The 15,400-nt window shown below is 38.5% G+C and overlaps 1 protein-coding gene across 1 annotated transcript in view; it reads right to left on the bottom strand.

The window, feature by feature from the left end:
- LOC131351815 (uncharacterized) overlaps positions 1-15,400 on the bottom strand; it is a 226,357-nt gene that overhangs the window by 73,345 nt on the left and 137,612 nt on the right. Inside the window, exons 40-47 of the mRNA XM_058387420.1 lie at positions 12,072-12,248; positions 11,655-11,828; positions 11,287-11,460; positions 10,169-10,336; positions 9,600-9,773; positions 8,466-8,642; positions 3,647-3,817; positions 2,316-2,486 (exon numbers count right to left, since the gene is read on the bottom strand). Of these exons, the coding sequence (XP_058243403.1) occupies positions 2,316-2,486; positions 3,647-3,817; positions 8,466-8,642; positions 9,600-9,773; positions 10,169-10,336; positions 11,287-11,460; positions 11,655-11,828; positions 12,072-12,248 (1,386 nt within the window). The remainder of the gene's footprint in view (positions 1-2,315; positions 2,487-3,646; positions 3,818-8,465; positions 8,643-9,599; positions 9,774-10,168; positions 10,337-11,286; positions 11,461-11,654; positions 11,829-12,071; positions 12,249-15,400) is intronic.

The following is a 15,400-nucleotide window of genomic DNA, read 5'->3' as shown; positions in this document are numbered from 1 at the left end:
ACCTTGAAGCACTGTGCCAATCAGCTGTCCTCAGTGTTCACTGACATCTTTAATACCTCAATGGAGACCTGCCATGTGCCAGCCTGCTTCAAGACCTCAGCCATCATCCCAGGCCCTACAAAGCCAAGGATCACAGGACTTAATGATTATAGACCCATTGCCCTGACTTCTGTGGTCATGAAGTCTTTTGAGTGCCTCGTGCTGTCCTACCTCAAGGACATTACAGACCCTTTCCTGGATCCACTACAGTTTGCCTACAGAGCCAACAGATCTGTAGACGATGCTGTGAACATGGCCCTCCATTTCATCCTCCAACACCTGGACTCCCCAGGATCCTATGCCAGGATACTGTCTGTGGACTTCAGCTCTGCATTTAACACGATTGTTCCAGCTCTAATTAGAGACAAGCTCTCCTAGCTGAATGTGCCTGACTCCATGTGCAGTTGGATCATGGACTTCCTGACAGAGAGACGGCAGTTTGTGAGGCTGGGTAAGCATGTCTCTGACTGCCGGAACATCAGCACTGGATCCCCCCAAGGCTGTGTTCTTTCTCCTCTGCTATTCTCCCTGTATACCAACGGCTGCACATCTGGTCACCAGTCTGTCAAACTCCTGCAGTTTGCTGATGACACCACCCTCATCGGCCTCATGTCTGATGGGGATGAGTCTGCCTACAGGAGTGAGATGGACCGTCTGGTGTCATGGTGCAGCATGAACAACCTGGAGCTCAACTATCTCAAGACAGTGGAGATGATAGTGGCTTTCAGGAAGGACCCAGCCCCCCTCCTCCATGTCATCCTTTATGACTCTCCGGTGACATCTGTCGAGTCCTTCCGCATTCTGGGCACTACCATCAACTAGGAGCTCAAGTGAGAGCAGAACATCAGCCCCTCACTAAGAAGGCTCAGCAGAGGATGTATTTCCTGCGGCAGCTGAAGAAGTTTCTCCTCCCTGAGAAGATGCTGGTGAACTTCTACACTGCCATCATTGAATCTATCCCCACATCCTCCATCACGGTCTGGTTTGCTGTAGCTACAGCCAGGGACAAGGTCAAGCTGCAGTGTGTCATCCACTCTGCTGAGAAGGTGATCGGCTGCAGTTTCCCATCTCTCCAGGAGCTGTACCTCTCCAGGACCCAGAGACGTGCAGCCAAGATCGCAGCCAACCCCTCTCATCCCGGAAACGAACATTTTCAGTCCCTCCCCTCTGGCAAGAGGCTCCGGACCATCAGGACCAGGACCTCACGCCACAAGAACAGTTTCTTCCCCACTGCAGTCAGCCTGCTGAACAGTGCCTCACCTACCCCCAGATGAAACCCCTAGTAGTCTGAAGAACTTTCTGGAAACGGAACTGAATAAACTAAAAGCTGAAAAGAGTTAACAGAGGAGTTTCAAGCAACACATTAGTGTGTCTCTAAAGCACAAAATATCCAGCTTGTTCCTCCCTTGTGCTTTCTCACACCAGTAATATCCAACACAAGTCCCGCCCCACAACCAATCACATTATCAGAAATAAACTTTACAGATAATTACCCAGTGGGATAACAAGATCAATTACACACACACTATGAGGATATGGTGGAACTCTAATGACAATAACGATACATACACATATACATACCTAAGAAAAATTCACACACACACACACACAAAAACAAAACAACACAATGTTGTGATGTACCCTTATGTCCAAATGGTCTACACTTGTCAATGTGGTGATGTGGTCAGAAGTGTCATTTTGTCCTATTTTACGTTGTTCCTCACACTCCTCTACAATAATTACAACTTAATGCTCCTGTTTACGTGATCAGTTCAGACTCTTAGACACAGAAAAACAGAAGAGAACATCTTCCTTATTCAGAGGAGGAAGTGTAGAGCTGATTAAGTTGAAATGTTTATTACACTCACATGTGTAATGTACTGATTATGTGTCAGTCACTGCAGATAGGTGATTATCAGTTCAGTACAGAGACAATGTATGTTACTGTTAGAAGACTTGTTGTCTTGTGCTTTGTTTTCTGGTTTAAACCCCGATATAAAGCACTGAGAATGAAATGAAATCCACTTCCCAGTAGAGCAAAGCACCTCACTGCTATAACTACTGTATACCTCTCACTACTTGTTCCTAATCCCACATCTCCTCATCACCAGAGTTCAAATAAATCTTTATTTAATCTTTATTACTGATAATAAATCTAATCTAGAGAGCAAGTTAGACACGTTAGTTAGACATTACTAGCTAGGACTGGGAAGAGCTTTGTTCTGGTTAGTGATTTTTATTAGAAAGCTGTTTCATCACATCACTGAGTTACTCACAGCAGTTTCTCCAGTTTACACTCGTGTTTCTTCAGTAGATCACAGAGCTTCTCCACTCCTGAGTCTCCCAGTTCACACTCTCTCAGATCCAGCTCTCTGATGTGTGATGGATTTGTACAGAGAGCTGAAGACAAATCAGCACAGGATTTCCCTCTTACACTGTTCCATAGTCTGCAGAAAAGGAAACAGAGTTTATTCCAACATTAGAGAAAGAAAGGATGTAGAAATGACTGAAGTAAGAACACTAACACATTTCTAAACTCTGCTATTGTTGCTAGCTGCTGTGGTATTTATTTGTTAGATGTAAGTATGAAGGCTGTGAGGCAGAAGTAAATAGAAATGAAATGTAAAATTGGTGTCAGTCACTGCAGAGAGGTGATTATCAGTTCAGTTAATGTATGATACTGATAGAAGACTTGTTGGCTTGTGGTTAGTTTTCTGGTTTAAACATGAGTGTAGATTTGATATAATCACTGGGTGGGGTGAAATGTGAAAGGGTATGCTCCCAGATATTTTTTCTTCATTTTAAAAAATAAATACATTTTAAAAATCCCAGATTTGTTATGTCTGTAGTATCTCGCTTTTGATTTCGCGATCTCACTTCCTGTTCCCTCCATTTTATGCTGGTCAGCCCTATATAAGCCAGCGGGCTGCACATGCTCCTTGTCAGATGGTCTCTTCAGTCTGCCTTGTGCTCCTGATTAGTCCTCCTGCCTTTTCTTCAGTTCCAGTCTGCCTGGTTTAGACTCTGTCTGTTCCTGAAGCTGACTTCTGATCTGTTCCTGCCTGCTTTGTCTCTGCCTTGATTCTGTTACTGATTATGGATTATTGGACTGGATTTTGTTACTGATTCTGCCTGTCCTGTATTTACTCTGGTCACTGGATTCAGGATTATTGGACTGGATTCTGTTACTGATTCTGCCCAGCCTGCTTTACCCTGGTTTTCGGTTGTTCTATGGTTGTTATCTGAGAACTCTGCCATTTCCAGTGCTTGCCTTTATTAAAGACTTTTATTTTGAACTTTGACTGTGTTCTGCATTTGGGTCCTCACCTGCCTACCCTGACACTATCTCTCTAAACCAGGGGTCTCCAACTGTTTCTTCCTCTGAGAGCTTGTGTTATATTATTAGTAATATTTATTCACACAGCTTATTATCATAAACTAAACCAGCTGAATAAGATATTTTTGTTTAAGTTTAAAAAAAGTCAATATTGAACATCATATTTTGCAATAAATTATTTTAAATTGACATAAGCAACATTTTAACTGTTGAGTAGAGTTAATTGATTTAACACAGAAAGCTGTTTCATCACATCACTGAGTTACTCACAGCAGTTTCTCCAGTTTACACTCGTGTTTCTTCAGTAGATCACAGAGCTTCTCCACTCCTGAGTCTCCCAGTTCACACCGACTCAGATCCAGCTCTCTGATGTGTGATGGATTTGTACAGAGAGCTGAAGACAAATCAGCACAGGATTTCCCTCTTACACTGTTACATAGTCTGCAGAAAAGGAAACAGGGTTTATTCCAATATTAGAGAAAGAAAGGATGTAGAAATGACTGAAGTAAGAACATTAACACATTTCTAAACTCTATTTTCTGTTCTTCTAGATTATTTTCTTTCTCCTGGTTTTTACCAGACTCACAGTGCCGGGCAACTAATTAAAAAAATTACCTTTAGGGGTTTAACAATATAAAAAAAATTAAAATTTTTGATCTAAAGTATTTTGATTTTCACAAAATAAAGCAAAATATACTGAACTTGTAATTTTTTGAATGTTTTTACAGCAGATCTCTGCTCCAAATGAACACTAGAGCTTTGTTTCTCACACCTACTGTTCATGTACAATTCCACTGAAAGTGATGGGAGGTACAGTGTTACAGCTTACACCATGGGTTCAGTGGAACAGACAGAGAGCGAGATGTAACACTTGCTCAATAAGACTGATACATTAGTGTCAATAAAGTTAATTCTATACAATTCTATGTTGTATAAAACCAATAGATTTTCTAACCAAACTGTATAATATTATTTATATATTACTTACATGACAGGTAGAGCAATCAGTTACTAGATACTACACATGGAACCAAAATAAGATTCACAGATCAGGATTAGAATAAACTTGAGATGAAAGATTACTTACATTTTCTAAAAACACTTTATGTTAACAAATTTTTCTTAAGAATGAGGAGATTCCCCACACTCCTCTACAATAATTACAAGTTAATGCTCCTGTTTACATGATTGGTTCAGACTCTTAGAAACACAGGAAATATGAGAGAATTTCTCAGAAATCTGAAAAATACAAGATGGCATATAGAGAAGAGGTTCAACACCTGGCAGTGTGGTGTGCCAACAACAGTCTTCACTGAACACCCAGAAAACCAAGAAGCTGATTGTGGACTACTGGTGGACTAGGGACCACACACACACACACAACTTTATCATCTCATCTTAAGACTTATATCTTTTGTTTATGATCTAGAAATTCTTTCTGTTCTTATAAACATGTGCTGAACACATTAACACTGACAGTTAACTACTTCCTGTTCTGTAACAGATCTGTCAATCTGATAGTAAAACACATCACCCATCACATCTGTTTTCTAATCATGCCTTTATTGCTTATAGATAATGCCGAGTACTACACCTTAGTTTTGTATAAATACTCCCTGTCCATCTCCATAAAGATTTGCTATTCAATCACTGTCTCTACATGGTTATTTTGGTTCACCAAACCACTGTTCGAGTGCAGCCAGGGCAAGTGTCAACAAAACCGCTAATACAAAGCTAACCGATGCTACTGCTAAATGGATCGCCACAGATTGCAGACCCATCAACATTATTGAGGACCAGAGGCTTCAAGACAGGGGTGGACTGGCCATCGAGAGCACCGGGACATTTCCTGTTGGCCTCTCCATTGTTCTGGCCTGCCACCATGCAGTTAATCACCTTTACGTGCGATAGGCTGGAATGAAGCTAGGAATGAATTGATGGATCTCACAATCTACGAATCAGGAAATCACAGAGTGGAAATGACATCACCACATGACTCAACATCAGCAACGCACTGCCTAATTGGCTATTTCCAGAGGCAGGCAATAGGTGTGTTCGACTTGAAGCAGCACTGCACAGACCGCTCGGTATATGACGTCAAAGTACCACAAGAGTGACATAAGAGTGTGTGCTCGATTATGCTCTAGAATCGCTCTCGCAGTACGTTGATGTCAAAACGCCGAACGGTCTCCGTAGCATAGCTTCATGTCAAACACCCCTTATATCTTCGACAATCGTGCACAAAATTGAGCATAAATGAAAAGGAGGAGCAGAGAGGGAGCGTCTAAAAAGGAGAAAAGCCCTGGCCACAAACGCAGCAAAGTGCTGCAAAATCACAGCCATGTTCTGCCAGTAATGGAGCAGATCAGTCAGAAATACATTCACATGCCATTTACATCATCATTTCATCCAAAGCAACTTACAATAGATCAAATCAAACCAACAAAAGAACAACTAAATGCAAGTGCTGTGACAAGTTTCGTTTAGTCTAAAGCAGTACATGTAGCATGTTTTTTTATAATAAATAAAAAGAATAAAAAGTAGGTAGAATAGACAATTTTTATATATAATAATAAATTTTGTGTTTACAAAATATATGTAATAAAATATATATATATAATGGAAAAAAAATTTAAAACACTATACTCTTAGAAGAATATGCTTTTATGATTTATGAGATCATCATTAGTAGGACTGTAATCATGGGGACATACAACTGATGGCTGCACAATTAATATAAGAATAGATTATTGAATGTGTTTATTTCATATTGCAGAGCAACTAGATGTGCAGAGTGAGAGAGAGAGAGAGAGAGAGATTCAGGGAAAAATGAAAGAAACAGAGAAAGCCTTGATAATCCATTTACTAGTACTAATCACTTACTGTTTACTCTTACTGCTCTGTTCTTATGCCACTGAGTGAACATTGTTATCTGTTACTTACACTGTCATAGCTTCTGTTAAGTTTGTGTTTCTGATACTTTTGATATACTGTACATAATCACTGGAAATACATAAATTTAACACAATTTAACATTTGAATGAGTATCTATTATTATCCCTTTTTTAAAAGTGTAAGATAATTTTATATTTGCCTGTGTTGTGGTAGTATAGATGGTGTATTCCTAGTAGGGCTGAAATGATTCCTCGAGTAAATCGAGTAATTCAAATACCAAAAATTATCGAGGCAAATTAGTTGCCTCAAAGCTTCGTTAAGTCCATTTACTGTAACTACACACAGAGCACTGTGTTTCCCCATGGACCATTATTACTGACGCACAGCTCGGGGAGAAAACAGTGAGGGGTGAGAAGATTCAGGCCACAGAAAATGGCAGAATGTTTTCAAAGTTTGGGATCAATTCAAACTAAACAGACATATTTTCAAAAATATTTTCATATTTTAATTTTATTAATATATTTTATTTACACCTATATTTTCATATTTTTATTTTATTTTTATTTATTTATATTAAATTTTTTACTTTATTTTCTATTTTCTACTTTTCTACTTTTAAGATACACTAGTTTTATTTTTATCTTTATTTTTATGGATCTCTTTTTTTCACATACTTTTTATAAATGTTTACATGTCGGACAGTCATACAAAAAAATTCACTGCATGTTGTACTGTGTATGTATATGTATGTGACAAATAAAATTTGAATTTGAAAATGCTGTACAGTGTGATTACTGTAAGATTGAACTGATGAGTTATGATGTCCCTAATTTAGCTAAATTTTGTGAAAACCTAATGCCAGGTTCACACTGCACGATTTTCAAAGTCATCGGATCACTGTTGCTTTTTACACGACTACCTAGGGTAGCATTCAGTCGCTGCTGTGTTCACACTGCATGGATCGGTGACAGGAGGTTTCACACTGCATGACTTCACAATAGGAAGAATCACCGACAACTCTGTCTGGTCCTCAAACTGCGTTTCACAACAGAAAATACGCAAGAAGTGATAAAGAAATAATGCAAGATCACACATGAGATCAGAGTTCTCACACAAGACTAGAAATGGAACCACACAAAAAGTTCTCCATCCAAATGGTCAGTGCGGGGATGCACTCAAATATTTCTGCTTTATTTCTGTTTGATGTAATTGTAAACCTTATTTATTCTAATATAACTACAATATTAAAGACATTTTTTCCTGATAAAAACCTATTAACTATATTCAACTGTAATACTGTGCTCCAACTAAAGCCATGCTTGCTGATATTGTGGTCTATAACTCCTTCCTGAACTCCCCGCTGCCCTGTATCTCTCTCATTGGCTGTAGGTCATTGCAGAGGTATGTTTCAGCCAGAGCTCCTTTCACACTGCACAACTTTGAGTCTCCGACAGGTCCAGATATAGAGATAGGAGTCAGCGACACATCGGCGACTCGGTCAGATCGAGTCTTTGGTCATTTACACTGCGCAATTGTCACTTGCGTGCACGAGCTCCGCTTTACTGTGATTTTGCAAAACTAGTCAGTGACTGAAAAGTCACGCAGTGTGAACTCGGCATTAGCGTTATTCATTTTGATAGCCTCACTCTCTTTCTGTCACTCACACACACACACACACAAGTTAAAGTTAAGTTTCTCAACATAAATGCATTGTTTAAATATTATTATTATTATTATTTTGTTTTAGCTTGTACTATGCTTACCTTTTTTGAACTAATTAAGTTTATTTATTTATTTGTATCTGCATTTTAAATGTCAATTAAATGCACTAAGTGGGTTTAGATTTTATTTAAATTTTACTTATTGTCTTATTTTCTCTTGCATATTTAGTATTCCTCTTTAATAAAGAAAAAGTACTTCTTATCCGATTACTCAATTTATCGATGAATAATAGGTAGAATATTATAGTAGTGTTATAACAACAGATATTACAACTAATAATACAATTATTATTATTATTATTATTATTATTATTATTATTTAAATATTATGTATATGCACATATTAATAAATATTCAGAAAGTATTTCTAAATTATAAAGGACTGAAGAATATTAAACTGCTAAAAGATTATTAGTGTTATAATAAAACTGGACTAGATTTATAGCTTTAAAATGTAAAGGTTCATTTCTCACTTTAGTGTCTGCAGTTTACATTCAGGATTCTTCAGGAAATCACACAGATTTCTCAGTCCAGACTCTCCTGGTTTATTCCTGTTCAGATTCAGATCTCTCAGGTGTGAAGGGTTTAAAACCAGAGCAGAAATCACATGTGAACAGTCTTCATCTGTCATACTGTCTACTTTATACAACCTGGAGAGAGAGAGAGAGAGAGAGAGAGAGAGAGAGAGGAAGTCAGGTCAGTTTCTGCTAGAACACACCCAGTGCTTTTCAATCAAAATGTATTAAAATTAGTCTGAAACCACGAGAGCAATTAAACTCAAACACTTGTATTTTTCAGTACACATGCAGTATGTTGGTGATGTACAGATGGAATGGTATCACTGCTGTTTCCTCCAACCATCCAGAAACATGCAGGAAGGTGGACTGACTACACTAAACTGCCCCCTAGGTGCCCACTCTGACAGGATAAAGCACATGAATACACTCTCTCACCAAAACTGGGCAGAAGATTGGAAAAAAGACCAGGTTTTTAACTGAAGCTCTTCATCTGAATCTGTAGGATTTTATTCATTGTGCTGCTGCCACATGATCGACTTAAAATGACATGAATGAGCAGGTGTACAGGTGTTCCTAATAAAGTGACCGGTGTGTGAATAGAAAATAAGGCTGTTATCTTATGGACATTAATGGACATTCATTTCAAGGCCAGTCCATGTAAAAAATTACATCTCCATAATAAAATGGTAAATTTTATGTTGATATTTTAGCAGAACTAGCAGAATCATAACACATGAGAAGAAGACGATGAATCTTATTTCAGTTTGGGACAAAGTTCCACTAACAATTTGAAAATTTAATAAAACTATAATTACAAAGTATATGAGAAGCGTCTATTTGTGTTTGGAGACTCGGACAGTGTTTAATATCTGTGGGAGGGTCAGTGATACACAAACTGTGAGAATAAATACAGCAAGTAGCAGCAGTCACACATCTTTTTTTCACAACACGAGGTTACATCTGTACTGAACATTACAAACATCTGTATCATGAATAAATAACATTAATAAAGTTCTTCCAGGTCCTGTAAAAGCTACATTACAGTAATGTAGGAAAATAGAGATCTGTGTGTTTCTAGCTGTTTCTTACCTAAGTTTCTGCAGTCTGTAATGTGGATCCTGCAGCAGAGCTGAAAGCTGCTTCACTTTGACATCTTCAGGTGTTTTGTTGATCAGATCCAGCTCCGTGTGCAGTAAGGGGTTTTTACTGAACATTTTAGTAAGACACGTGTAGGCTTCCTCTGCATCAGGACTTTTCAACAACCTGTAGAGAAAAATGATATGGAGACGTTAATAACTGTGTACTGAGAGCAATAAGGAGCTGATGGTGATGTGCTTTAGCTTCAGTTTCAGCTTCAGTTTCTGTTTTCAGTGAGTTTCCTTATCCTTTATCCAGCTATATCTGTTACAGAATCAGTGCACATTCATCCTCATGTCTTAATAAAATGGATAATTATCAGTCTTTACTGTTACTATTTATAACTGTTCATGAAAAAACTCTATCCAGAAATGTTTCCTGATTCATCAGAAAACTGAACATTACAATGTGACATAGTGACATCAGATCATTCAAATTAAACCATTAAGCAGAATGAAGTCATTTTCAAAACCTCAAATACTAAAGTGGTAGAAAGATAAAGTTCTTTCATTTTTCCTCACCTCAGTGTGTTCAGTGTACAGTCTGGATCCTGTAGTAAATCAGTGAGCAGCTTCACTCCTGATGCTCCAGGGTCGTTCCCTCTGAGATCCAGCTCTATCAGGTGAGATGATTTCAGAGCTTCAGCCAGAGCAGTGTATCCTTCCTCTGTTATACTGCAGTCTGAAAGACTAAATAAAGGACAAACAATTGTCTTGATTTCTGATTCATTTTTTATTTATGTGTAGAAAAATGTATCATTCATTGTAAAAAAGAGGTAAACTTGATAACTATTTTGATGGTTTTTCAGATATTTCACATATGAAACATTAATTCACTCGAGATCAAGATCGTTTGAGTGAGGTGATCTCAGTCCATGTTCAAGTGAAGACTTTAACATACTGTGTGTTTTGGGTTGCAGCACATTTCACTTAACTCTGAATATGTATATATGAGTAATTCAGCTCTCAATATGGCACTGAGAGGAGAATTCAACAACAGATTAAAGCTACACAAGTAATAATCTAATTCTTCTAGTTTATTACTGTCACGGGCACGCCGGTCCCAGCACTACGTCGCTCACAGTCACCTGAGCTGTAATTACTACACCTGCACCTAATTCACCCAGCGCCTATTTAAAGCGCTCACTCGTCAGTGACAACGGCGAGTATTAAGACTGCGATAGTGACGGGCACTAGTCTCTTCTCTTGCCTAAAAGCATATCTGCCTGTTTCGCCTGCTTGCCTTTTTTGCCTTTTTGCCGGCCCATTTGAGTTTTTGCATACATCCTGAGTTACATTTTGCCTTCTGCCTACCTGTGTTATATTAAAGTGGCACTAAACCTGCTCTCTGCTTCCAGTGTGTGTGTGTAATCTGACGATTATATAACTCAGACATTATTTTGGTTCATGTAAACAGATTTTTTACTGTATTGTATGCAGCTGTTTGTATTTTTGTATTGCTGAAAAAAGTCAATATTGTAATAATGTGACCAAGTTATTTAAGCGATTCTGTTGATTTTGTCATTAGTATGTAGAGATAAAGATAAGAAAGCAGAGTATTCTGGTACTTGAATCTCAGTGTCCAGTCAGAATTCAATACTGTCAATGTATCAGATATTTGTGTAGTAATTAGACGTTACCTCAGAGTGTCCAGTTTACAGAGTTTATTCTTCAGTTCCTCAGAGAGCAGCTTCACTCCTGAATCCTGAATCCTGTTCTTACTCAGATTCAGCTCCTTCAGGGTGGAGTGTTCTGATCTGAGAGCTGTGAGCAGAGCTGAACATCCTTTCTCTGTCAGATTACACTCACTGAGCCTGAAAGCACAATTAATCACAGGGGTTTTCTTTAGCACTTCTGTATGCAGAGGGACGTCTTTTCTCCTCAAACTACTCATTACTACTGAAAAAGACTGAAAACTAGATGAATGATTGATAATCTAAAGACAAACCATTCAGCATTAACATCACTAACTGAAGTTTACAGATTAATATAGAATTCAGTTCCTTACTGAAGTGTTTCAGGTCTGCAGTGTGGATCCTTCAGTAAAACAGAGAGCTGCTCTACTCCTGAGTCTCCTTTTATTTTCCCACTCAGATTCAGATCCGTCTGCAGTATCGGGTTTATACCCAGAACTTCAGTCAGATGATCAGAAGCTTTCTGTGCATCAGGACTTTTTAACAACCTGTAGAGAGAAAGAACAGAGAAATGCTCACATTAAATGTAGTTAGTCAATTCTAGCAGTATTTTAAATTTCTCTTTTTTTTTTTTAAATTTTATTTACTTACTTCATAAAATTGATGACAAAATTATAAAAACATTGTTAAAGTGTGACCAATAATGTTACAACTGACGATATAGTAGTGCAAACATTACCAATTACTCAGAATTAAGGCTATATTTTACATGTACTGGGGAAAGCGCTCACCTCAGTGTCTTCAGTTTACATTTTTCATCATTTATCAGATTCCTAAGCTCCTTCAGTCCTGATGCTCCAGGGTCGTTCCCTCTGAGGTCCAGCTCTGTCAGGAGTGATGAGCGGTTTGACTTCAGAGGTTTAACCAGAGCAGTGTATCCTTCCTCTGTTATATTACAGTCTGAAAGTCTGGAAGAGGAGCAAAAAGTTAACCATCCTCGGGTAGGTTTGGGGAAATGTTCATAAAGCTAATTACCTCATTAACTTGTTTGTGAGAATGTTCTTTATTTACCCCAGGGTTTACATGAACTCATTTGTAAATTGTGTAAACCTGACTAGGCCTGTAACAGTAATTATCAACTTATTGTACAATCTTTGGCCATGACCTCGCTCATTTTGCTGACCTCAAGAAGCTGCACAGATGGCTCATTTTCTTTACATGAGCATTTGTTTACATAAGAATGAATGCCACTAACATTTTAACCATTTGTGCGGTTTTGTCCTCTCAGCTGCTCTAGGGCTGTCACATTGATTATTTATCAAATATAATATAAAAATGCATGTTCAAATTCAAAAACTGGGCATTACAATTCATGATGTGTAGCAAACTGCCAAAAAGCAGACTCAGAGATGGATGCAAGTGCAGGGTAAGATCTATTCCACACAACTAGGTGCAAAAAATACTGTCAAAAGGGTAGATATATGTTGAATGGGCAGAATAACAAAAACAGGGAATGCAAAAAATAAAGCAGGCACAAAAATAGGAAAGTAATGGAACACATACATAAACATAATGAGAGTCCAAATCAACTTAAAAGAATACAGGAGGGCCTGACTTGGAGCACAAACACCTCTGAGCTGCTGAAAAAGGCCCAGCAGAGACTCTACTTCCTTAGGGCACTGAGGAAGAACAACGTCACTCAGAGACTACTGGTGTCCTTCTATCGGTGCTCCGTAGAGAGCATCCTAACCTACTGCATCAGCGTATGGTTCACCAGCTGCACAGTGGCTCAGAGGAAAGCGCTCCAGAGGGTCATAAGCATGGCACAGAAGATCGTCGGCTGCCCTCTCCCAACACTGGAAGATCTACACACTTCACACTGTATTAAGAAAGCCCAAAGCATCCTCAAAGACACATCACACCCCGGACATGATCTGTTTGAACTGTTACCATCAGGGAGGCGATACAGGACAATCAGAGCCAGGACAAACAGACTAAAAAACAGTTTTTATCCAACAGCCATAACCACTCTCAATAATCAAAAAACACTGTTTTCATGAGATGTGAAACAAAATAGACAGATGGTGAATGTGACTGTGTACAATCTTCCGTACCTATTTATTTATTTTTTATATTAGTTATTTATTTTTTATATACTAATTAGTACTTTTTTTAAAATTGTTTGAATGTATGTATGACTGCTGCAATTTGACTGGTTGGCACTTTTAAATTTCGTTGTACATGCAAATGGTACAATGACAATAAACTTCTATTCTATTCTATTCTATTCTATTCTATTCTATTCTATTCTATTCTATAAAACAGACAAAGGTAGGTTGGGGCAATATCCAAGAGCAACTACATTTAAGAACAAGGAAGTCAAAAACAGAAAACACTGCAGATAAGGGATGTAAAAACTGATCAGCTATTACCAAAATAAAAGTGTTGCCTGCAGATTGGAAAAGTTCATTCAGCACTCACAGAGGTCTTATGCCATATTTAAGGCCATAAAGATGTTTTGACATGCCATTGAACATTGACATATGTTGAACAATGACATATCATGTCATTTCAGTTACCTATAACATATTAATGGCTAATTATTAATAAAGATAAACAGAGCTGGAGGCAGTGGAAAGCTTTCCACTTGTCATTTGTTGTTGTTTTGTCATTACTCTAAGGGGATACAAATAAAAGTTGACCTGCTGTAGTTTAGAATGATGTCTTTCTCTTCTCTGTATGATCATAAATAGTAGAGTATTTTAACTTGTCTTTGCTGCATGAAAAAACTCCAGTAGGTCACAGACTCATAAATGTGGGACCAAGGACACTTTGATGTGACTTTGGACATGGTGCTTGTGATGCATGACGTTACGGCATGTTGTATGTCCTTGATAATGCGGGCCAACAATACAGATGTTTTAGAAGTCCTCTGAAGTCCTCTGAACCCCTGGGCGATTGGTGGCTACAGATGTGTGTGCCCATGTGATGAGTTACATGCAGAGTTTGGGCAAAGCAATGATTGGGAGGACAGGATGCTGGGAATAAATGTGTTGTGGTGCACCTGTTGCATGCTGGGAGCAGGACATGTGGAATAGCTTGTGCTTGAGTGCCTGAGGAGTGCATACAGGACAGGGCATTGGCCTTGGTATTCTTGGACACAAAGTAAAAGGAAATGGTAAATTTAAAGCTGGCAATGAACAGCCTGGGGATGAAGTGCTTGGAAGTGCATAGATACTACAGATTCTTGTGAACTGTAAAGATGATGAAGGGGTTTTTAGCTCTCTCTAGCCAGTGCCTCCATTCTTCAAGGGCCAACCTGTCTGCTAAAAGTTCTCGGTCCCTGACATCATAATTCTTTTTGGCTGGGTAAAAGTTCAGAGAAAAAAGGAAACTTGGGCGCAGCTTGGGCCTTTCTCCAAAACTATGTAAATTGATAATTTGTAATTGAAACTGTAGCGAGCCCAACGCACCACAGCTCTATAAAGACGGTGTTACATTTTAAACTGTTTGTGAGTGTTGTTTGTGAGCTGTGAGTGTTACTCTAGTTAGACTTGAGGCCCAACAGAGTGTGGCTGTGTCCAAAGCAGTGATACTCTTGAGTTCAAAAGCCGGACGTATTGTGGCTGATTTATTCATTTTGTGTCTGAAGTACTGGAGTTGTGAATAAATAGACTAACGCATAGGAGTCAAACCGGATCCACAAAGGTGTGGCTTTTGCTCAGTTGGACTGAAAACCTGCACCCACACCGGCCCTTTGTGGATCCGGTTTGACACCTATGAACTAACAGGTATCTAGATAACTAGATAAGTAACTAGATAACGTGTAGTCACTAAAGTTGTGTAACAAGGCAAGTAGAACCTTTACACCAGAGGGAGCCCTCGCCTGAGTATTAACATTCTGGGACTTATTTCCGGTTTTTAGGCTATTTAAACAACCGGCTTTCCTTTGATCTTTGCAAAGCATCGTTTCTCTTTGAGTATGTGCCAAGCCTTTGATTGTTCAAGTCTGGATTGCTACTGTGTATGATCTCTGCCTGTTATAGTTCTACTATAATTTTTGGATTATGGTTTTGGTTTCTTTTTGAAAGTGTATTTGTTTTCTCGGTTTCTGACTTTT

Source organism: Hemibagrus wyckioides, linkage group LG04 (assembly GCF_019097595.1).
Source record: "Hemibagrus wyckioides isolate EC202008001 linkage group LG04, SWU_Hwy_1.0, whole genome shotgun sequence".
In the NCBI taxonomy this organism is placed as follows: domain Eukaryota; kingdom Metazoa; phylum Chordata; class Actinopteri; order Siluriformes; family Bagridae; genus Hemibagrus; species Hemibagrus wyckioides.
Note: the sequence above shows the minus strand (reverse complement) of the source record. Positions and strands in the feature narration are given on the sequence as shown.